This window comes from Mobula birostris, chromosome 12 (genome assembly GCF_030028105.1).
Source record: "Mobula birostris isolate sMobBir1 chromosome 12, sMobBir1.hap1, whole genome shotgun sequence".
In the NCBI taxonomy this organism is placed as follows: Eukaryota; Metazoa; Chordata; class Chondrichthyes; order Myliobatiformes; family Myliobatidae; genus Mobula; species Mobula birostris.
In genome coordinates this window covers 55,418,823-55,444,514 of record NC_092381.1, presented here as the reverse complement: position 1 = coordinate 55,444,514, position 25,692 = coordinate 55,418,823, and the positions used below count along the sequence as shown (strand labels likewise).

General features: G+C 40.9%; 1 protein-coding gene across 1 annotated transcript in view; it reads left to right on the top strand.

The window, feature by feature from the left end:
- The window catches only part of c8a (complement component 8, alpha polypeptide), a 71,433-nt gene that overhangs the window by 13,382 nt on the left and 32,359 nt on the right, over positions 1-25,692 (top strand). The window contains exons 3-7 of the mRNA XM_072274680.1: positions 10,812-10,953; positions 13,195-13,348; positions 17,034-17,220; positions 19,945-20,127; positions 23,802-24,042. Coding sequence (XP_072130781.1) covers positions 10,812-10,953; positions 13,195-13,348; positions 17,034-17,220; positions 19,945-20,127; positions 23,802-24,042 — 907 coding nt within the window. The remainder of the gene's footprint in view (positions 1-10,811; positions 10,954-13,194; positions 13,349-17,033; positions 17,221-19,944; positions 20,128-23,801; positions 24,043-25,692) is intronic.

Sequence of the window (25,692 nt, the reverse complement as noted above, 5' to 3'; positions counted from 1 at the left end):
TGACTTATGTACCCGGACAAGATGAACTTTCAGCTTTTTGTGCACCTTGTCCCTTGTAATACTAACTGCACTCACTTCTCTTCACTCAAACCTTTCAACAGCTTTCACACTGCTAGCGTCTTCCACAGTGAAGACTGATACAAAATACTCATTTAGTTCATCTGCCATCTCCTTGTCCTCCTTTATTATTTCTTTGGCCTCATTTTCTAGCAGTCCTATAGCAACTCTCACGTCTCTTTTATTTTTTACATATTTGAAAATGCTTTTACTATCCACTTTGATATTGTTTGCTAGCTTGCTTTCATATTTCATCTTCTCCCTCCTAATGATTATTTTAGTTGCTCTTTGTAGGTGTTTCAAAGCTTCCCTATCCTTTGTCTTCTTGCTAATTTTTGCTTTGATTAATGCCCTCTCTTTTGCTTTTACCTTAGTCTTGACTTCCCTTGTCAGCCATGGTTGTGCTATTTTGCCATTTGAGTATTTCTTTGTTGTTGGAATATATCTATCCTGCACCTTTCTCATTTTTCCCAGCAATTCAAGCCATTGCTACTCTGCTGTCATCCCTGCTAGCATCTCCTTCCAATTTACTTTGGCCAACTCCTCTCTCATACCACTGTAATTTCCTTTACTGCACTGCAGTACTGCTATGTCAGACTTTACTTTCTTCCTATCAAATTTCAAGTTAAACTCAATCATATTGTAATCAGTGCCTCCTAAGGGTTCTTTTACCTTAAGCTCACTGTTCACTTCCAGTTTATTACATAACACCAAATCCAGTATAGCTGATCCCCTAGTAGGCTCAATGAGAAACTACTCTAAAAAGCCATCACATAGGCATTCAATAAATATAATCTTTTGAGATACATTACCAACCTGATTTTCCCAATCGAGCCTGCATGTTAAAATCTCCCATGACTATCATAACATTGCCCTTTTGACATGCCTTTTCTATTTTCTGTTTTAATCTGTGGTCCTTATCCCAAAGTGATATTGTAGGTCACTCCCATTTCCCCCTCTATACACAGGTGTGGTGCAGCTTTCTGTTTTATTTAATATGTTTCCCCTCTTCTGTCTCTACCTATCAGTTTGTTAAACTTGTTGTTACGTGGATTACTTTGGTCTTCACCCTAAACAGACTGTTCCTTTCTTCTATCCAATTTTCCAATTCTGTGCAGCCTAAAACACGCCTGTTTTCTCTCTTTTCCGAGTTCTGATGATTTTATTTCTCTGTTGGTGCTGCTCAAACTGCTGAGTGATTCCAATTCTGTCTTTCTTTGTTTTACATTTCCCATATCTGTAATTTCCTGCTCCAAGTGCAGAAATTAAACCAACTGGTTTATCATTACTTGATTTATCTCTTCTCCCATTTAAAAAAAACCTGGAGTTACGGTCGATTGGAGAATTCCTTAATGCTGCATTACTTTGGCATGCACTGACTTTTTTTTTCTGTTTCCCATTTAGCTCACCCCAACATTTGCTGCACCCTTCTCAGCATCCTGTTGCATTAATCACTCTGTGTTTCACCTGGGCTTCCTTTTTCTTACCCTCCATGTATTTTATCATCTGGGGGCCCTAGATCCGGCTCTTTTACCTTTATTGTTTCTGAAAGTATATCTAATTAAACTTGAATCTCTTTAAATGTGTCATTGCTCAGATTGATTTATCTTCATATCAACTTTTATAAATTCCAGTAAAATTGGTCATACCCCAATGGAGAATCTAAACTCCTGGATTGTTTGTCCTTTCGTATAACCGTGTGAAATCTCCCTGAATCACATTCTCTACCTCATAATGCTCATCTACTACATAAATACAAGAGCTTCTGCAGATGCTGGAAATCCTGATGAAGGATCTTGGTCCAAAAGATTTACTGTTTATTCCTGTCCATATACGCTGCCTAATTTGCTGATTTCCTCCAGATTCCTGTACCCACTTTGGACAATGCACTTATTGGATTAACAGAGTCCATTTTTGTCAGGTCGGTACCAGATCAGTGTCTAATGATAATTGTCTACATGGCAAGAATCTGGCAATCTTGAGTGATAACATAGTGTTTTACAATGTATTGTGTAGCTTGAGCCAGACCATAATATGCGCCTTCAATTCAAACCAAAAAGCCAATAACTCAATATGTTGCATTCAAAAAAATGGTACCAAGTATACAAGAATTTCCTTTTCTATTGTGTTTGTTTGTATTTGCTTTGAATACCCACAAGATATATGGTATTATATGGTGACATATATGTACATTGATAATAAATTTACCTTAAACTTCCTTAATTCAATGTAAAGAGACAAATGCAGGAGCCATCAAGAACCCTGTTAAATGACAGATCTGGTCTGAATAAAGTTTTCAAAACTATAGACAAAATGATGGAAATTCCAGACTTCATATGTGAATGACAACATTTGCAACCCCTCAGAAGAATTTACGTACAAATACCAAATTTAGGAACACAAAAAAATTCAGGGTCTAATAACGCTGACTTTATTTGGGACCCCTTCTCTAGCCCTGTATCTCTTTCACTGATAAACTTCCCAAATCTTTACTTCAACCTTCTCCCTCCCAGTTTCACCTATCACCTTGTGTTTTCCCTCCTCTGCCCCACCTTCTAACTGACTCCTCATCTCTCTTTTCTCCAGTCCTGATGAAGGGTATTGGCCTGAAATATCGACTGCACTTTTTCCCATAGATGCTGCCTGGCCTGCTGAGTTCCTTCAGCATTTTGTGTGCGTCTCAAATGAAGATACATATATGGAGAGCCAAAAGCCTAAATGTCATCACATTCAAAGCACTATTTTCAACCAAAATGATAATTCATGCATGAACATAAGTGGACAAAAACTTTCTTGCAATGCAGGGGTTTATAAATTCTGAGGTGCCAGAACAAGTAAGATGTGATAGAGCAATGTTCAGACCTTGTGAATAGTGGAATTAATAATATGAGACTTGTAAAATACAGTTACACAATGGAACAATATTTTTTGGAAGAAAGTTCAGCACTAAAGGCAAAAAGAAATTAATAAAATTTATTTTGTAATTTCCAAATCCTTTAAACTTTTGGGTGCATTTTTAATTAAACGATTCCTTTTGAACATTGTCTGTATTGTTGCTTATACAATATAATGTAGAATTTAATTAGTGCATGGCAAAATTCTGCAAAGTATTAAGGAATAATTTATTAATTCAATTACTTTTTTTGTTGGTGTTAGCAGTAGAAGAAGATTGGCTAAAATTCTGGGGCAACTCTCCTCTTTTTAAACTAGTGTTAGGGGATTTTATTTACATCTATTTGAGTAATGTCACATTTTATGTTTTGTAACTCCAAAACATAAAAACTAATTGAAAGAAAAAGATGGGAGCCCAGGAGAATAGGTCTTAATATTGTTTTTACTTTAAATGAGACATGCACATATGACATGGTGAATTGGTGACATATGCCATTTACATACTTTTACAGACAACCTGGAATGAATTACTTAAGCAAAGTAAGAATGTTTAATCAAACAATATATTTGCAATACCACTCAAATATTTCTGAAACACTAACTACACAACACACCTCCATGCTCAGCTTTAAACTCCAACTTAAAAGAGAATTCATCTCAACTATATACATATATACTATCCTATATAATGCAACTATTACACAGAAATCCACAGCACAGTAAATTTTAAACTGTCCTATTGAGGTCCAAAGATTTAATTGCAGTGCAGAATTTCTTACTCTTGTGGGATAACATCTTTCTTGACAGGGGGTGGAGGTCACTCTGCTTGGCAGCTGAGACTTGTGGCTGTGAAACAATCTCAGGTTCTGGGGCGTCCTCTGTGGTGGTTGTAGGAGTTGACTCCGGGACTGCAAGAAGTGGTTCTGATGCCTGTGGAGTTGACTCTGGACACATTTCTTCTGGACGTGATGGTATTCCAAACAATGCATAGCAAGCTTCTCTGGGCATTATGGATCATAATTTGTCTGACATCACAACTTCCTTTACAATAAGACCATAAGATATCGGAGCAGAATTAGGCTACTTGGCCCATTGAGTCTGCTCCACCATTTCATCATGGCTGATCCAATTTTCCTCTCAGCCCTAATCTCCTGCCTTCCCCCTATATCACTTCATGCCCTGACCAATAAATAATCTATCAACCTCTGTCTTATATGTACATAAAGATTTGGCCTCCACAGCTGCTTGTAGCAATGAACTCCATAGATTCACTACTCTCCGGCTATAGAAATTCCTCCTCATCTCCATCTAAAAGGACTCCCCTCTATTTTGAGGGTGTGTCCTCTGGCCTTAGACACTCCCACCACAGAAAACGTCCTCTCCACATCCATTCAATCAAGGCCTTCCACCATTCGATAGGTCTCCCCGAGGTCATCACTCATTCTTCTGAATTCCAGTGAATGCAGGCCCAAAGGCATCAAATGGTCTTCATATAACAAGCATTTAATCCTGGAATCATTTTTGTTTCCAGTTTCAGCACAGCCTTTCTAAGATAAGAGGCCCAAACCTGCTCACAATACTCCAAGTGAGGACCACCAGTTCTTTATAAAGTCTCAACATTACGTCTTTGCTTTAATATTCTAGTCCTCTTGAAATGAGTGTTAACGTTGCATTTGCCTTCCTCACCACAGACTCAATCTGCAAATTAACCTTTAAGAAATCCTGCACAAGGACTCCCAAATCCCTTTGTACCTCAGATTTTTGTGTTTTCTCTCCATTTTGAAACTAGTCAACCCTTTCATATCTTGTACCGAAGTGCATGACCATACACTTCCCGATGCTGTAATCCATCTGCCACTTCTTTGCCCACTCTCCTAATCTGTCTAGGTCCTTCTGTGGCCTCTCTATTTCTCAAAACCACCTGTCCTATCTTGTATTGTCTGAAAACTTTGCAACAAGGCCATCAATTCCATCATCCAAATCATTGACATATAACATACAAAGAATTAGTCCCGACCCAGAACCCTGTGGAATACCACCAGTCTCCAGCAGCCAACTAAAATGGTTCCATTTATTCCTATTCTTTGCCTCCTGCCAATCCACCACTACTTTATCCATGCTAGAATCTTTCCTGTAATACCATGGATTTGAAGCTTGTTAAGCAGCCTTATGTGTGGTATCTTTTCAAAGGCCTTCAGAAAATTCAAATACACAACATCAACTGAATCTCCTTTGTCTATTCTGCTAGTTATTTCCTCAAAGGATTCCAACAGGTTTGTCAGACAAGATTTTCCCTTGAAGAAAACTTGCTGACTAGGGCGTATATTATCAGCAACACTCACAACATGCTGCAGGAACTCAGCAGGTCGGGCAGCATCCGTGGAAATGATCAGTCAACGTTTCAGGTCAGAACCCTTCGTCAGGACTGAAGAGGGAAGGGGCAGGGACCTTATAAAGGAGGTGGGGGGGAGGGTGGGAAGGAGAAGGCTGGTAGGTTCCAGGTGAAAAACCAGTAAGGGGAAAGATAAAGGGGTCGGGGAGGGGAAGCAAGGAGGTGATAGGCAGGAAAGGTGAAGAAGGAATAGGGGAAAACACAACGGGTAGTAGAAGGAGGTGGAACCATGAGGGAGGTGATAGGCAGCTCGGGGAGGGGGAAGAGTGAAATAGAGTTTGGGGAAGGGAGGGAGAAGGAATTACCGAAAGTTGGAGAATTCTATGTCCATACCAAGGGGCTGGAGACTACCTAGATGGTATATGAGGTGTTGCTCCTCCAACCTGAGTTTAGCCTCATCATGGCAGTAGAGGAGGCCATGTATGGACATATCCGAATGGGAGTGGGAAGCAGAGTTGAAGTGGGTGGCTACCGGGAGATCCTGTTTGTTGTGGCAGATGGAGTGGAGGTGCTCGACGAAGTGGTCCCCCAATCTGCGTCGGGTTTCACCGATATAGAGGAGGCCACACCAGGAGCACTGGATGCAATAGATGACCTCAACAGACTCACAAGTGAAGTGTTGCCTCACCTGGAAGGACTGTTTGGGGCCCTGAATAGTAGCAAGAGAGGAGGTGTAGGGACAGGTGTAGCACTTACACTTATAGGGATAAATGCCGGGTGGGAGATCCATGGGGAGGAACGTGTGGATCAGGGAGTCGCGGAGGGTCCGATTCCTGCGGAAAGCAGGGAGGGGTGGAGACTTCCAGTTCCCTGGTCCCAACCACTTCGTTTTCACTATTGATGTGCCATCCTTATACACCTCCATTCCCCATCAAGAAGGCCTCAAATCCCTCCGCTACTTTCGGACAATAGACCTCACCAGTTCCCCACCACCACTACCTCCTCCAGTTGGCAGAACTGGTTCTCACACTCAATAACTTCTCTTTTGGTTCTTCCCACTTTTTTCAGTCTAAGGGTGTAGCTATGGGAACTCGCATGGGACCCAGCAACGCCTGCCTCTTCGTTGGTTATGTGGAACAGTCTGTGCTCCAAACCTATTCTGGTACTGCTCCCCAACTTTTCCTTCAGTACATTGACGACTACATTGGTGCTGCTTCCTGCCCCCATGCTGAGCTCATCAATTTCATCGACTTTACTTCAAACTTCCACCCAGCCCTCAAATTCACTTGGTCTGTTTCAGACACTTCTCCCCCCTTTCTCGATCTCTCGGTCTCCATCTCTGGAGACAGACTGTCCACTGATATCTTCTACAAACCCACTGACTCTCATAACTACCTCGACTATACCTCTTCTCACCCCGCCACATGCAAAAATGCCATTCCCTATTCCCAGTTCCTCCATCTCCGCTGCATCTGCTCCCAGGATGAGGCTTTCCATTCCAGGACATCTCAAATGTCCTCTTTCTTTAAGGATTGTGGTTTCCCTTCTGCCATTATCAATGATGCCCTCACCCGCATCTCCTCCATTTCCCGCACTTCGGCCCTCACCCCATCTTCCCGCCACCACAACAGGGACAGAGTTCCCCTTGTCCTCACCTACCACCCCACCAACCTCCGGATCCAGAACATTATCCTCCGCAGCTTCTGCCACCTTCAACAGGACCCCACCACTAAGCACATCTTTCCCTCTTCACGCCCTCCGCTTTCCGCAGGAATCAGTCTCTCTGCGACTCCCTGATCCACGCATCCCTCCCCACGGATCTCCCACCTGGCACTTATTCCTGTAAGCGTAAGTGCTACACCTGTCCTCTCTTGGCACTATTCAGGGCCCCAAACAGTCCTTCCAGGTGAGGCAACACTTCACTTGCGAGCTGTTGCGGTCATCTATTGCATCCGGTGCTCACGGTGCAGCCTCCTCTACGTCGGTGAAACCTGACGCAGATTGGGTGACCGCTTCGTCGAGCACCTCCGCTCCATCCGCTACAACAAACAGGATCTCCCAGTAGCCACCCACTTCAACTCTGCTTCCCATTCCTAGTCAGATATGTCCATACATGGCCTGCTCTACTGCCATGATGAGGTTAAGCTCAGGTTGGAGGAGCAACACCTCATATACCGTCTTGGTAGTCTCCAGCCCCCTGGTATGAACATAGAATTCTCCAACTTCTGGTAATTCCGTCCCCCTCCCTTCCCCTATCTCTATTTCACTCTGTCCCCTCCCCCAGCTGCCTATCACCTCCCTCATGGTTCCACCTCCTTCTACTACCCGTTGTGTTTTCCCCTATTCCTTCTTCACCTTTCCTGCCTATCACCTCCTTGCTTCCCCTCCCCGACCCCTTTATCTTTCCCCTTACTGGTTTTTCACCTGGAACCTACCAGCCTTCTCCTTCCCACCCTCCCCCCACCTTCTTTATAGGGTCTCTGCCCCTTCCCCCTACAGTCCTGACGAAGGGTTCTGACCTGAAACGTTGACTGATCGTTTCCACGGATGCTGCCCGACCTGCTGAGTTCCTCCAGCATGTTGTGAGTGTTGCTTTGACCCCAGCATCTGCAGATTATTTTGTGGCGTATATTATCATTTGCTTCCAAGTACCCCAAAACCGCATCCTAAACAATCGACTCCAACATCTTCCCAGCCACTAAGGTCAGACTAATTGGCCTATAATTTCCTTTTTTCTGCCTCTCTTCCTTCTTGAAGAGTGGAGTGACATTTGTGTAAGGGGGTTTCATCTTTTATTGCGTAAACTAATTAAAATGGCTTCTTTGTTACGTTATACTGGGGAATGCTCCTTTGTTATGTTAAATGCTGAGAAAGTCTGTAGCTAGACATTTGCTTGGGTTAGTACAGAGAGCAGGGTGCTATTAACCAATTGGGATAGTTGTTATGATTTTGGTGTATCTGGAAGATTTGTATGCGCGGGGTTTTGGGACAGAAGGCGGGAGAGAGAGACAGAGGATGGACCAGGTGTTGTGAGTCTGCTAACGGGGTTGGACCCGGAGTGGGGCATTTGGCGAGGAGGGGAGATGGAGACAGATTCGTGTGGAGCGTCTGGTCGACCACCGTTGTTGGTCCCAGGCAGCCGGTCGAGGCGGTCTGAGGGGTCGCAGGGTGAACAAGAAGGGTCCTGAGCTCCAACGTCTTTTGTGCACGAAGAGATTGAACTTTGATAAGTGTGGCGCCTTTTATTTTTCTTTTATATTTTATCTTCTATCAATTATATAGTTCCAGTAATATCTATAATCTGTAAATCATTTAAATGTATCTGGTGTATTGTCTGTTATTTGGGCGGGGTGGGGTACATCACACAGCATCCACACAAACTATTACCCAGTTTGGCAGGGCCGAGGCTGCTTCCCCAGACAACAGCGAGCTGAGCGACCCTGAGGCTGGCCAGGGGGGCTACATTTGTAATTTTTCCGTCTTCCTGAACCATTCCAGAATCTAGTGATTCTTGAAAGATCATTGCTAATGCCTTTACAACCTCTTTAGCCACCCCTTTCACAACCCTGGGGTGTATGCCATCTGGTTCAGGTGACTTATCTACTTTCAGACCTTTTAGTTTCCCATGAGCATTCTCTCTAGTAATGGTAACTTCATATTCTTCATGACCCCTGTCTCCTGGAACTTTGACATACTGCCAGTGTCTTCTGCAGTGAAGACTGATGAAAAATACTTATTCAGTTCATCCACCATTTCCTTGTCCCCCATTACTACCTCTCCAGCATCATTTATGGGTAGTCCAATATCCACTTTCACCACAATTTTATACTTTACATAAAAGACTTCCCTTGTTAACCTGGTTGTGTGATCTTGCCTTTATAATACTTTTTCCTTGTTGGGATGTATATATCCTGTGCCTTCCGAATTGCTTCCAGAAATTCCAGCCATTGCTGCTCTGCCATCATCCCTACCAGTGTTCTTTTCTAATCGATTCTGGTCAATTCCTCTCTCATGCCTCTATAATTTCCATTACTCCTTAGTAATACTGATACATCTGACTTTAGCTTCTCCTTCTAAAATTTCAAAGTGAATGTGATCATATTATGATCACTTTCCCCAAGGGTTCTTTTACCTTAAGCTCTCTAGTCAATTTTGGTTCACTGCACAACACCCAATCCAGAATAGCTAGTGGGTTCAACCATGAGCTGGTCTAAAAAGCCATCTCATAGGCATTCTGAAAACTCCCCCTCTTGGAATCCCACACCAACCTGATTTTCTCTATCTAACAGTATATTGAAATGCCCCAAGACTAATGTAATGTTGCCCTTTTGGCATGCATTTTCTATCTCCCATTGTAACTTGTAGACCACATTCTCACTACTGTTTGGGGTACTTGTTTCTCATTGGCTTTTTTGTTTGCTTTAAAATACTGATCAATTTGCTCGGTATACAAAATCTAGTTATCTCTTCTGCAATCGAATGTATCAATCTTTCCAATGTTGCTAGCCATTTCTGCATTTTTAAAAAATTTCTGATTATTGTCTCCTGGTACTCACTCTTTATGAACCTGTGAATTTGTCCGTTTTCATCCTTTTTCATAACTCTACCATATCTGTCCCTTCCAAAGAACAGGTGCTGTGCTTTTTTTTTAACTCGACCATTTCTCGCTGTGCTTTTTTAAAAAATCCTGAGCTTCTTATTGTGCTTCAACAGGTTGGTAGTCATTTCAGGTTCACTTAAAACTTACTGGTCACCACTGTTATGCTTAGTAACTCCAAAACATAAAAACGAACTGCAAGTAAAAGATGGGACCCCGAGGGAATGGGTCTTTATAACGTTTTTACTTTAAATGAGACTCGCACATATAACGTGGTGGTATGATGGTATATGACATTTATGTACTTTAAAATATATGATTTAATTAAACAAGCACAGTTCTTAATCAAACAATATTTACAATATTACTCAAATACTGTATAACTGAAATATTAAATTCACAACATTATAGTTCTTCCAAAGTAGAAAACCTTTAATACTGTATGGTTGTGATGGTATAGCTTCTGCCCTTAGTTCCACTGTGGCTCTTGAAACCACAAGTTACTGATTTGAAAATGAGAAATTCTGGCTGGGCAAAGCTGACATTTAGATGGAGTATTTGGACTGTAAGAATCCATGGAGTGCAGGAAGTTTAGTCATTTAGTCGAAGAAAATTAGAATTTCAGTTTTCTTTTGCAAGAATTAATTCACACTTCTATAGCATGATCAAACCACACTAGAGACTAGAAAATGATCAATAAGATGGTGCATTTGAGATGCATGGGTGAATATACAGTATGTGTATACCTGTAATGATATATACATATATAAAATGATAGTTAGAATTGTAATCTGCCTGTATTTAAATGGTGCACAAAACAATTCTAAGTTTGGCATCAGTATAATGTTTTTAAAGTAAAATTTATTGCTTTCAAATGTGTATCCTCTTTGCATGTCCAGGGCTGGAAACTAACATATCTGCTTTATGATAAAGTCCAGATTTAGGCATCTGCAGAGGCCGGCCATATTTGGTGGCAGCCAGTGCATTGGATCTCTTTGGGAAGAAGTTACCTGCCAGACTTCGAAGCAATGTGTATCAACTAATACCTGTAGTGATCAGTTTCAATGCAGTTTAGGCAAGTAACTCTATAAATTATAATTAAAGAAAAGAATATTGACATCTAACTAATAAATCATCTATCTCTTTCCTGAGAAGATTACTAATTGAGTTCTTGGACAGCATGCTGCGTTAGTATTTTTGTATTTCTTCCCTCCTTTCCAAAGTTTTTCTTGAAAAATAATTAAAGATGCAAATATCATCAATATCTGATCTTTTTAGAAAACATAGAAAATGTACAGCACAATACAGGCCCTTCGGCCCACAATGCTGTGCCGAACATGTACTTACTTTAGGAATTACATAGGGTTATCCATCGCCCTCTATTTTTCTAAGTTCTATGTATCTATCCAGAAGTCTCTTAAAAGACCCTATCGTATCCACCTCCACCACCGCCGCCGGCAGCCCATTCCACGCACTCACCACTCTCTGCGATAAAACTTACCCCTGACATCTCCTATGTACCTACTTCCAAGCAGCTTAAACCTGTGTCCTCTCATGATAGCCATTTCAGCCCTGGGAAGAAAACCTCTGACTATTCACACGATCAATGCCTCTCATCATTTTACACACCTCTATCAAGTCACCTCTCATCCTCTGTTGCTCCAAGGAGAAAAGGCCAAGTTCACTTAACCTATTCACTATCCAGGCAACATCCTTGTAAATCTCCTCTGCACCCTTTCTATAGTTTCCACATCCTTCCTGTAGTGAGGTGACAAGAACTGAGCACAGCCCCCTAAGTGGTGTCTGACCAGGGTTCTATATAACTATAACATTATCTCTCAGCTCTTAAATTCAATCCTACGGTTGATGAAGGCCAATGCACAGTAGGCCTTCTTAACCACAGAATCAACCTGTGCAGCAGCTTTGAGTGTCCTATGGACTCCAAGATCTCTCTGATCCTCCACACTACCAAGGGTCTTACCATTAATGCCATATTCTGCCATCATATTTGACCTACCAAAATGAACCACCTCACACTTAACTGGGTTGACTCCATCTGCCACTTCTCAGCCCAGTTTTGCATCCTATCAATGTCCTGCTGTAACCTCCGACAGCCCTCCACACTATCCACAAAACCCCAACCTTTGTGTCATCAGGAAATTTACTAACCGATCCCTCCACTTTCTCATCCAGGTCACTTACAAAAATCACGAAGAGTACGGCTCCCAGAACAGATTCCTGAGGCATACCACTGGTCACTGACCTCCATGCAGAATATAACCCATCTACAACCACTTTTTTACCTTCTGTGGGCAAGCCAGTCTGGATCCACAAAGCAATGTCCCCTTGGATACCATGCCTCCTTACTTTCTCAATAAGCCTTATATGGGGTACCTTATCAAATGGCTTGCTAAAATCTACATACTATCTATAGATCTACATAAGATCTATATACTACATCTACGGCTCTACCTTCATCAATATGTTTAGTCACATCCTCAAAAAATTCAATCAGGCTTGTAAGGCATGACCTGCCTTTGACAAAGACATGCTGACTATTCCTAATCATATTATGCCTCTCCAAATGTTCATAAATCCTGCCTTTCAGGATCTTTTCCATCAACTTACTAACCACTGAAGTAAGAATAGAATAGAATTTTTATAGAATAGAAATTTACTACATTCAGTACCACAACAAGTTCTGGATATTGCATGAGTTTGGGGAATCCAGACATCCAAACACCTGCTGTTTTACTCATTACCAGTAATCTTTTCACTTCTATAGGCATATCATCTTGAGGGAATAAAATTCAATAATTTAAAAAGGCATGGTGGCTTTTGTGTCTCACAGAACAAATTCTGTTTTCTCCAATTTTAGGATAATTTTCATATTAGGAATTTAATTCATGAGAGATAAATCTGAACTGTTTTATGGCTGGAAGAAAAGCTTAGCTGGGAGAATACAGTGCAGAATAATCTTAACTTTGAGTCGAATATGAAGAAAGATAGCATCACTGAAAGTTGTCAGAATTACAGCAGCTACTAATTTCATAATTCCTGTTGCTGTCTGTAAGGAGCTTATATGTTCTTCCTGTGACCATGTGGGTTTCCTCCAGTTTCCTCGCACAGTCGGAAGATGTACCAGTTGGTAGGCTAATTGGTCATTACAAATTGTCCTGTCATTAGGTTAGGGTGAATCCGGGGCTGCTGGGTGGCGTGGCTTGAAGGGCTGGATGGGCCTATTCTGTGCTATATCTTAATAAATTTTAAAAAAAGAAATTAATGTAACATTGAATTCATGTCAAACATTATACAGGTCGTTGCATTAAAAGACGTTTACAATGCAATGGTGAGAGAGACTGTGAAGATGCTTCGGATGAAGAAGTCTGCGGGGCTGCTGATCCCAATGAAATACAAACTTTCTGCAGTGGGTTGTTTTCAGTGCCTGGTTTACAAGTAATTATGAATGGGTAAGTCACAGCAATGATTCCTGCCTCGATTCGGATGGGCTTTATTCTTTAGTTTGCCTCTTGGCCTACAGACTCTATGTTCTGTTCCAAAGGTCACATGCTTTTATTATGCCAGACCTGGATGTTGTATGGTGCTTTCCAGCTGACAGATCGACATTATAGCAAAATGTAATGAGCTAGCCAAAGGTATAATACCATAGTTAATAATTAATCTTTAATGAGAGCAATTTTGGTTTGGGTGATGCTCAATACCGATAGTCTATCAATACGAGGCAAGCAGAGACGCTTCATGGGTTCCAGATATGAGTATCTCCAACTAGCCTCACAAACAGTCATTTTCTCACACTAGCTATCCCTGCAGGTTTCCTAATTAGAGCTAATGACTTTTTTTGTGCTGAAAATTAACCCTGTATGAACATTGATTGCAAATTATATAAATTGGCTTGTGGGATATACTTGGAGTCCGCAGACATGTGCTATCCAGCAGCCGCAAGAAAAAATAATTTTTATTTCAATTTAAAATTAATTTAAAAGCCAAATGGTTCTCTGACAAATCAAGAGCAACACTTCTTGCAACTTCTATCAACTTTACAGGAACTTATTAAAAGGGCCCTCAGGGAACAGCCCTAAAAAAATGTTCGTTCAGAAAGATTGCAACTGGGATGATTTATACCTTGGGCTCCAGCTTACAAGAATGAGATGGAGCGGGATTTGACAAGCTGGAGAATCAGTTTGACTGAAACTTGAAGGCAGAATTAGCAGCCCTTCTTAGTAACTTACCTTCTCTTCACTTAAATATTGCTCAGATCCTGCTCAAGGTTCAAGCAATGCAGATGAGTGAGATAGTTTCCTCTCAGAGTTCCAACACATCCATCCCCTCAAATGACAGAAGTGCTAGCGAGCAAAGAGAAGCTGCTACCCCTTGCCTCCTGCAATGTGCAATTAATGCATCTCATGACCATGCCTGTAGATGTTTAATCTCACTGTACGAGTGTCATTTATTTGTTTATAATATAATTACAATTTCAGACATAAATTTCTCATTCTCAAGCTGAGTCTGAATTTTTATCATGTTATGATCACACTTTCTCAAGGGATCCTTCATCATGTGATTATTATTTAATTCTACCTCATTAAACACACGCTGATCTAAACAAATAGCTGTTTCTTCACCGGCTCCATGATAGATTCTTCAAAGAAATTCTCTGGAACTTGCTCTATGAATTTGTTTTCATGGCTCCCTTTGCCCATATAATTTGTCCAATCTATATGAAAATGAATGTTGCTCACAATTGTTACGGTATCTTTCTTACAAGCACCATTAATTCTTGAGTCATTCTTACCCTATAATCACTGTAGGAGGTCTGTAGATAACTCTTATAAATTACTTCTTTGCCTTGTTATGTTCTAACTCATACAAAGCTATTCTACATAACACACACATTTTCAAAGTTCTTTGCTGTCTCCTTGTGTCCTCCTCACAGCTTGCTAACCTTAGGTATGGTACACACAGCCCCTTCATCCAGGTCATCAACATGGATCACATATATTTGCCTATCCTTCTAAAATAATGAGTGAACTGGAATAATAAGTTTCAATTCTTTTGGCTTTTGCTCTTTCGGCTCCTCCCAATTCCTCCAAAGCCAAGGTATAGCCACGCGTACCTGCATGCACCCCAGCTATGCCTGCCTTGTTATCTGCTTTGTGGAACAGCCCATGTTCCCAACCTAACCTAGCAACGCTCCCCAACACTTTCTACACCACATTGACATTACAATGTTACTGCTTTTTACACCCATGCTGAGCTCATCAAACTCATCAAGTTTTCCTCCATCTTCCACTCTGCCCTCAAGTTTAATTAGTTCATCTCTGACACCTCTCTCCCCTTTCTCAATCTCTCTGTCTCCTTTTCTGATTTTAGGCTACCTACTGATATATTTTATAAACCTACTGACTCTCACAGCTATCTTGACTCTTCCCACCCTGGCAGTTGTAAAAGTGCTGTTCATGTCTCAATTCCTCTGTCACCACTACATCTGTTCTCAGGATGAGGTTTTCCATTCTAGAACATCTGAGATGTCCTCCTTCTTCAAAGAGTGAGGTTTCCTTTCAACCACCATTGATATTGCCCTCACCTGCATTTCCTTCACTTCCTGCACATTTGCCCTCACCTCATCCGTCTGTCCTTACCCTCCACTTAGGATTCCCCTTGTCCTTACCTTCCACCAGTCAAGCCTCAGTATCTAGCACGTCATTATTTGTAACTTTTACCATCTACAACGGGATCCTACCACACATCTTTCCTTCTCCACCTCCCCCAAACCCTTAACTTTCCACAAGGATTGCTCTCTACGTAACTCCCTTGTCCACTCATCCCTCTCTATTGATCTCCCTCCTGGCACATGTCGCAGCAGGTGTAACAAGTGCCGCATCTACACCTCTTCCCTCATCAGCATTCAGGGCCTCAGCAGTCCTTCCAGGTAAGGCAATACTTCACCTGCGAGTCTTCCGGGGTCATCTACTATATGCAGTGTTCCCAGTATGGCCTCCTCTGCAAAGGTGAGACCCAGTGTAGATTGGGAAACTGCTTTGTTGAGCACCATCACCCCATATGCCCTCAGAGATTTTCCAGTGACTACCCATTTCAATTTGATATCCCATTCACATTCTGACATGTTTGTCTATGGCCTCCTCAACTATCCTGATATTCACACTTAGGTTGGAGTGCAAGAGCTCATATTCTGTTAGGGTAGCCTCCAACTTGATGACATAAACATTGATCTAAGTTCTCCCCTCCCTGCTTTTCTCTTTTTTCAATTCCCACTTTGTTTCCCCTGTCACCCCTTCTCCTCCCATGCCATCACCTCCCTTTGGTGCCCCTCTTCCTTCCCTTTCTTCCATGGTCCTCTGTCCTCACTTATGAGATTCCTTTTTTTTTCTGTACTTTACCTCTTTCACTTATCACCTCCCAGTTTCTTACTTCAGCCCCCCATACACCCACCTACCTCACCTGGTTTCACCTATTACCTGCCAGCTTGTACTCTTTCACTTTCCTCCACCTTCTTATTCTGGCTTATTCCCCCTTCCTTTCCAGTCCTGATGAGGTGTCTCTGCCTAAAATGCTAACTGTTTATTCCTCTCCATAGGTTCTGCCTGACCTGCTGAGTTCCTTCGTACTTAGTGTGTGTTGGCTAAGAATTCCAGCATTGAAAGAATCTTTTGTGTTGATTAAAAGATTCTATTCTTTGTCATTTTTGCATCTATGCCTCTGTAATTGCAGCTAGATCATACTCATTTACTTCTATTGATTCATCTTATTACAAGTGTATATTACATTCAAATAATGAGTCTTTAGTTATGCCTTTTTTAACCATCTCTCACTATTCCAACTCAGTTTGATGGTGCATTTCTACCTTATAATATGATATCTCCTTCTGTCACACTCTGGTTATCATTACCTATTTGCATTGCATTAGTTCTTTGATATTCTGAATTATCCCTCAGTTGAATCTTTGCTGCAGGAATCTCACATAACGTAAAACTTCTTTGACTTAGATCTCACTGGCATAAAATTATAACTAATGAAAGAATTTTTAGCATTACCAACAAAGTCTCATATCAGAACCTTGTGGTTATTTGCACAGTAAGCACTGGATTTATTTCCACATGTTGTTTTTGTTTAAAGCTATAACATCTTAACAACTGAAATTGGAAGCCCGGTTTTGGACTCTGGATACAATGGATATTGCGAGTATGTGTACAATGGGGATTGGAGGGACCTGCGATATGATAGTGAATGCGAACGTCTCTACTATAATGATGATGAGAAATACTTCCGCATACCATACAACGTATTCCTATATAGAATTGAGGTAAGCACTAAATCCAATTTGCAATTCAAACCCTTTCTCAATAGGTTATGAAATATGAAACAAATGAAAGCAAGGTAAGGGTTAGCATAATGTTCAGGTAAGGGTTTGTTACAGATAGTGAGCAGTCAGCTCAGGCAAGGGAGGTCTTTGAAGAACATAACTTCTCTTTACAGAAGGGACTGGAGCCATTTGGCAAACCTTGAGAAGATAAGGATGCAAACAAACAATTCTAGGATGACACTTCCTTTTGGTTAGTTACTTTACTAATTCTGAAGTATCATTGATCTTTAATGGGTAGATTCTATTGACTATTAATGCTGGTATTATTGTAATATGTTTGGTGACTGATCATGTAAACAAAGGAATTGAACATACACATGGTTATCAATTTGTCAGTGTCTATATCCTGTATTTTTTGTACTGTTCTGTACAATTCTGTATAAAAATGGAATTTTTTTCTTCAAACTTCAAAGCAGTGTGGTGACAGAGGTCACGTTGTTTTCTTATGCACAAGTAAATAACGTGTAATCGAGGAACAAATGTGTTTTCTGAGTGCAGTTAATTGGCAAAAACTGTTGCTCCAAAGTGGTATTAGTAGTTATAATTAGACACCATTAATAAATGTTTTGGTCCATCATTACGGTCATGTGTTGATCTTCCAAACTAGAGTTAGCATACCATTGCTACCAGTCAATGATTGAACCTTTTTCAATATTCATTCTTATGCTGACTTGGTTCAATTATACTTTGTTAGAAAATCATTCACTTAGGGAGATGGAGTGTATCTCTGCATTGCCATCATTAAATTTAGGGAGATGGCGGCATATTGTTATTGAGATATAAGAGTTTATAGGAGAGTTTATCGGAGCCAAGAAAAAGTAGTTGGAAAAACTCAGCTGGCTGCAGTGCATCATTGGAGACAAAGGAAAGTTTGATGGTTCAGATCAAAGTCCTGCATCACGTAAATGTGATAAACAGTCTCAACCCAAAACATTAAAGCTGCTTGACCAGCTGAGCTCTTGCATTTTGATTCTTGAAGTCTATTAATTGAATTTTCAGCATGACATTTTTGTACCAAGTTGCTGCAGCAGCTGTTAGATTAAAATCACATTTACCATTGGGCATCTGACAAATACTTTCAGGTAATATTGATTTATGTGAAGCTTGTAAGCTGAAGGATTAAATCACATATCAAGTTTCCTGCCTAACCTCTTGTGTTGGAGATCAGGCAGAAGCTTTACTGAGACCAGGATTCTTTCCCTTCTTCCTCATTGCTTCACATCTAAAATAAATCCTCGTATACAACATTATAGTGTACTATTTGCCATATTGTACTGGAGAACAGTTCAAAAGTTTGACGAAGTTTGAAAATCACACATTTACACCAGAATTTCCTGCACTGGTTCTACTCTGAAGCAACCTTTAATCAAAAAATATGGTATCTTCTTCAAAGGTCTTTCTTTAATTGAGATGTCACAGGTCATTGAATCAGGGAGTCATTCATTCACAGCTTATAATCAATGCAATGGACCTGCATGAAGATGTTTGGGAATTCTTTCCACCATCTGGCCCTCTCCACTAATTGGTATTAACTATTTTGGTGATAATGATTGTCATGAGAAGAGGGTATCTTAGTTTTTATAACAGAGTTTTATTTTGTAGCCTTCTTGCACTAAATAGCATCACTTGCCATTGAAGAATCCAAGCAGACAGTAAATGGTGGAGAATTACCTAATGCTCTATATACTGTACTTAAGCAACCTGCAGTGAGTTGTAAAGCAGCTCACTTAGGTGTCCACAGTGCAGCAGAACATACTTTGCGGAGTTAAAAACCGCAATCTGATCCAATGTGCTTCGATTCTATCCAGTCTGTTATAATATGGAGCAAGTAGGAATCTGTAATACATTAATGATTAATAATACATTTGTGTGGGGCAAGTCATGTCCTACTAACTTGATTGAATTTTTTGATGAGGTGACAAGAGTGATTGATGAGGAAGAGCTGTAGATGTTGTCATAATGGATTTTAGTAGAGTGTTTGACAAGTTTCCTCATGGGAGGCTCATTCAAAAGACTAAGATGCACAGGATCAATGGTGAATCGGCCGTTTCAATTCAGAACTGGCTTGTCCATGGAAGACAGAATGTAGTGGTTGAAGGGGTTTATTTTAGCTGGAGATCTGTGATTAGCGGTGTTCCATGGGGACCTGTACTGGGACTTTCGCTGATTGAGATGCATAGAACTGAACTGGATTAAAATGTAAATGGATGGGTTAGTAAGTTTGCAGATATTACAAAGATTGGTGGTATTGTGGATAACTTAGATGACTTTTAAAGAATATGGTGGGATTTAGAACATTTGTATAAATGGGTGGAGAAATGGCAGATGGAGTTTAACCCAGGCAAATTTGAAGTGTTTCACCTTGGTAGGTCATACGTAAGGAGACATGGAATTTTATGTCTACCATGAGACTGCACAGAAGTAAGCACAATATAAAACATAAACTGCATTGTCAGTGCCTAAAAAGCAGATTCTGTTGGAGGCTTACAACTTTGTCATTACATTACTGTTATTAGACCTCGGTTTTGTTGTCTACTTTATTTTAACTGCACATTTAAGATGGATGGCCAACAAACATGAGTCACAGACTCAAATGTTAAGTTCGTAAAATTTCATCTACTTATTATCTTTAACACTTCTATTTTTTTCCTGTTTTATTTTTAGGCACTTGCTGATTCTGGATTTACAGTGGAAGTTTACAGTGATGTTCACAGTTTACTGACAGCAATGAGGAGGGTGATGTCATTTGAACTGGGATTCAGCTTGAAAATTTCTGTAGTGAAAGGTTCTATTGGGTTTAGTGCCTACCACAATTTTGTTAGAAATCTGACCTCTTTAGTTGGGAAGGTGAGTAAATTGCAGATAATATCTTCAATCTATTCAAGATGAAATGATTTAGGAAGATATAAAATGGTTAAAGCATTTTCTATATTTTCTTAAGACAGAAAAAACTCTCGATTGGAATAAAAAATTTTCTGCTGTGCATTTGTTATAGTTTTCTTCTATATTACATTTACAAATTGAATTTCATCGGAAAAATTTATATTATTTGTTTAAGGTAAAAGGAAACAAAATTAAGCAAAAGGATCATAAGATAGTCTCCATATAAACTGCAGCTGGTCTTGTGGAATTATAAGCAGTTAAAATAAGGCACAGAGTACCCTGATCATTAAGTTAAAAAGCAATGCACAGTGCATGTACATTTATGTAAAATATGTACCCCATGACTTTGTGAGAAATGCAGCTGAAATAAACTATCTACTATTATCAGTTGCACACAGACTATATCTATAATGAATAATTTCAGATTCTTTGAAATTAGTTATAAATAATTTGTAAAGTAAAAGTAAAAGCAAAAGAGAGGGCATACAAAGAAGCCAGAGCTAGTGGGAAGATAGAGGGTTGGGAAGCTTTTAAAAAACTTGCAGAAGGAAACTAAGAAGGTCATTATAGGAAGGAAAAGATGAATTATGAAAGGAAGCTAGCGACTAATATCAAAGATAATACTAAAAGCTTTTTTAAGTATACAAAGGGTAAAAGAGAGTCGAGGGTAGATATAGGACGAATACAAAATGACGCTGGAGGTATTGTAGTAAAAGGTGCAGAGGCAGCAGAGGAACTGAATGCGTATTTTGCATCATTCTTCACAGTGGAAGATGTCTGCAGTATACCAGACATTCAAGAGTTTTCAGGGAAGTGAAGCCTGTGCAGAGAAAATTACAACTAACAAGGTGCTCAGGAAGCTTAATGGTCTGAGGGTGGATAAGTCTCCTGGACTTGATGGAATGCACCCTTGGGTTCTGAAGGGAGTAGCCTGACAGATTGCTGAGGCATTAATAATGATCTTTCAAGAATCAATAGATTCTGGCATTGTACCGGATGATCGGAAAATTGCAACTGTAACTCCGCTATTTAAGAAGGGTGGGGGGCAGCAGAAAGGAAACTATAGACCTGTCAGCCTGACATCAGTGGTTGGGAAGTTGTTGGAATCAATTGTTAGGAATGAGATTACGGAGTACCTGGAGGCACGTGAAAAGATAGGCCAAAGCCAGCATGATTTTCTGAAAGGAAAATCCTGCCTGACAACCCCACTGCAATTCTTTGAGGAAATTACAAGCAGAGTAGACAAAGAAGATGCAGTAGACGTGGTGTACTTGGATTTTCAGAAGGCCTTTGACAGGGTGCCACACACAAGGTGGAATTACATAGGTGGAGCATTGGCTGGTTGGCAGAAAACAGAGAGTGGGAATAACCTTGTGCAAGATACCCTGAAGGGTTAACCTCCAGGTTGAATCGGTTGTGAAGAAGGTGAATGCAATGTTGGCATTCATTTCTAGAGGTATAGAATATGAGAGCAGGGATGTGATGTTGAGGCTCTATAAGGCACTCATGAGACCACACTTGGAGTATTGTGTGCAGTTTTGGGCTCCTTATTTTAGAAAGGATATACTGACATTGGAGAGGGTTTGGAGAAGTTTCACGAGAATGATTCGAGGAATAAAAGGGTTACCATATCAGGAACGTCTGGCTGCTCTTGGGTTGTATTCCCTGGAGTTCAGGGGAATGAGGGGGGATCTCATAGAAGCATTCTGAATGTTAAAATGCCTGAACAGATTAGATATGGCAAAGTTATTTCCCATGGTAGGGGAGGGGGCAGAACTTCAGGATTGAAGGACATCCATTTAGAACAGAGATGTGGAGAAATTACTTCAGTCAGGGCTGGTAAATCTGTGGAATTTGTTGCCACAAGCAGCTGTGGAGGTCAAGTCATTGGGTGTATTTAAGGCAGAGATAGATAGGTTGATGATCAGCCAGGGCATCAACGTGTATGAGGAGAAGGCAGGGGGGTGGGGATGACTGGAAGAGTTGGATCAGCCCATGATTGAATAGCGGTGCAGACTTGATAGGCTGATTGGCCTACTTCTGCTCCTATATCTTATGGCTTTATGGAAAATTATTTATAATGGAGAAACTAAAGTCAGATGTATCAGTATTACAGTGGATTAAAGGGTATTACAGAGTCTTGATAGAGGAGTTGGCCAGAATTGATTGAAAAAGAACACCGGCAGGGATGATGACAGAGCAGCAACGGCTGGAATTTTTGGAAGCAATCCAGAAGGCACAGGATATATACATCCTAAAGAGGAAGAAGTATTCTAAAGGAAAGATGACATGGCTAACAAGTCAAAGCCAACATAAAAGCCAAGGAGAGTGCATGTAATAGAGCAAAAATTAGTAGGAAGTTAGAGGATTCTGAAGTTTTAAAATACCACCAGAAGGAAACTAAAAAAAGTCATTAAGGTAAAGATAAAATATGATAGTAAGCTAGCCAATAAAGTTAAAGCGGACACCAAAAGCTTCTGCAGATACATAAATTGTAAAAGAGAGGCGAGAGTGGATATCAAACTGCTGGAAAATGATGCTGGAGAGATTGTAATGGGGCAACAAAATGGCGGATGAACGGATTAATTATTTTACATCACTCTTCACCATCAAAGACGCTAGCAGTATGGTGGAAGTTGCAGGTGTCAGGGGTCATGAAGTGTTTGAGGTTGCCATAACCAGAGAGAGAAGGCTCTTGGGAAGCTGAAAGGTCTGAAGGCAGATAAGTCATCTGGACCTGATGGTGTACATCCCAGGGATTTGAAACAGGTGGTTGAAGGATTGTGGAAGCATTAGTAATGATCTTGCAAGAATCACTAGAATTCAGAATGAGGAGTGACCTCATTGAAATTTATGGAATGGTGAAAGGCCTTGATACAGTGGATGTGGAGAGGATGTTTCCTGTGGTGGGAGAGTCTCAGACCAGAAGACACGGCCTCAGAATAGAGGGGCATCTATTTCGAAAGTAGATAAGGAAGAATTTCTTTAGCTAGCGTGTGGTGAATCTGTAGAATTCTTTGCCACAGGCTGCTGTAGAGGCCAAGTCTTTATATATATTTAAAGCAGAGGTTGATAGATCCTTGACTGGTCAGAGAATGAAGGGATACAGGGAGAAGGCAGGAATTTGGGGCTGAGAGGAAAATTGGATCAGCCATGAAGAAATGACAGAGTAGACTTGATGGACCAATTGGCCTAATTCTGCTACTATATTTTCTGGTCTTATGGTCTTATTCTTCACAATGATGGGCTTGCATGATGCAGCCCAGATCTAAATACGTAAGTTTGTACTATTGTTCTCCAAGATTTCAAAACCCACCATCTGCGAGATTGTGTTGGTGTCCTTACATCTTTTTGGGAACATACTGCAGACTCTACTGCTTGTAGTGATGAACAACTAGTTCCTGAGATGGTCTCGTGCTTCCTGGAAGTGCTAGGATTTTCCTTTTTCTTTGTGAGTGAGCAGGTTTACTGTTATATTTTCAATGTCATTGAGGGTGTCCTATAAGTAAAGGAAACTGATTGGATTAGGCAACTGAAATGTTAATACAGTTTAATATTTACTACAAAATAATTAATAAAGTCGTTTATAGACAAGAATTACATGCTTTTACATTTTAAAATATTGGCTTTTTTTTTAGGATGTGAAATTTGTTCGTGTTCGAACTAAAGTTCAAACTGCACACTTCAAAATGAAGAGATACAATTTGATTTTGAATGAAGAAATGGTTCAGTCCCTGATGAAACTTCCAGATGAATACAATTATGGGATGTATTCTAAATTCATTGCCGATTATGGTACCCATTATTACACTTCAGGAGCCATGGGAGGTGTTTTTGAGTTCATCCTTGTGCTGAATCAGTATACATTGCAACGAGCAGGTTTGTGACTGTTAATTCTTATGTTGCTCAAATAAAATTAATATTATGGAATTATTTTAAAATGAAGTTACTAAATGTTAACGCTATTACTGTCCAATGTGGAGGGTTGTATTGCATAATGCTAGTACAACATTAATTTAAGATTTGGAATCTCACCTTGGTGCAGCATTCAGCAAGGTAGCTTTAGGAATGTAAGAAGATAAAAAATTGAGCCCATTGAGCCTGCTCTGCCACTCAATAATATCATGGCTGATCTTGCCGTGGGCTCTGCTCCACTTATCTGGATGTTCCTCATAACCCTTAATACCCCAGCTTTGCAAAAATCAACCAAACTGTCATAATTATATTTAATGAGGTATCATCTACTGCTGCACTGAATGGAGAATTCCACAGATTCATTACTGTCTGGGAAAAACAGTTTCTCCTCATCTCTGTTGTAAATCTATTCACCCAAATCTTGAGGTGATGTCTCCTAGATTTAATCTCACAAGCCAGTGGAAGTAGCTTTTCTGTCTCTCTTATCCATCCTTTTCATAATTGTTTATGTTTCTATGACATCCCCTCTCATTTCAGCCTATGACTCTCTTCATAGGCTAACCCCCCCCATCTCCAGAATCAACCCAGTGCATCTCCTCTGCACCACCTTCAAAGCCAGTACATCTTTCCTCAAGTGAAGAAACCAGAACTGCACATATTACTCCAGGTATAGTCTCATCAGTAGCCTGTACATTTGTAGCATAACTCCCTCTTCTTAAATTCAATCTCACTCGCAATGAAGGTCAAACTTCCATTTGACTTCTTGATAACTTGTTGCACTTGCACTGGCAGGCACTCTGTGAGCCACATGGAGAGGATATTGATGGGCTCACAGAGTGCATCACTGATTACATCAACTTCTGTGTGGACTGCAATGTTTCGACAAGAACTGTCCTTTGTTATTCAAATAACAAGCCATGGGTAACAAAGGACATTAAGGACATCCTGAATGCTAAAAAGAGGGTGTTTAGCGATGGAAATAGGGAGGAGCTGAGGGCAATACAGAGGGACCTGAAAGCCAGGATCAGGGAGGCTAAAGACGGGTATAGGAGGAAGCTTGAGTGGAAACTCCAGCAGAACAACATGAGAGAGGTCTGGAGGGGGATGAGGACCATCACTGGGTTCCGGCAAACTAGCAACAGAGGGGCTGAAAGCAGTGTGGACAGGGCCAATGAACTTAACCTGTTCTTTAACAGATTTGACATTGTGGCCCCTGCCCATCCCCCACGAGTCATCTGTTGTTGGCCCCCAACCAACACATATTCCACTCTCCCCTCCTACCCCTCCTCACAGTCCCCCACCTTGCTCTCATGACTATACCCCTTCCCCACACGAAACCACCACGGTGGGCTTCACAGCTGAACAGGTGAGAAGACAGCTGAAACATCTCAACCCAAGCAAGGCTGCAGGACCGGATGGTGTCAGTACCAGGGTGCTCAAAGCCTGTGCCCCTCAGCAATGTGGAGTACTTCGCCATGTATTCAACCTGAGCCTGAGGCTCCGGAGGGTTCCTGTGCTGTGGAAGACGTCCTGCCTCGTCCCTGTGCCGAAGATGCCGCGCCCCAGCGGCCTCAATGACTACAGACCAGTGGCATTGACCTCCCACATCATGAA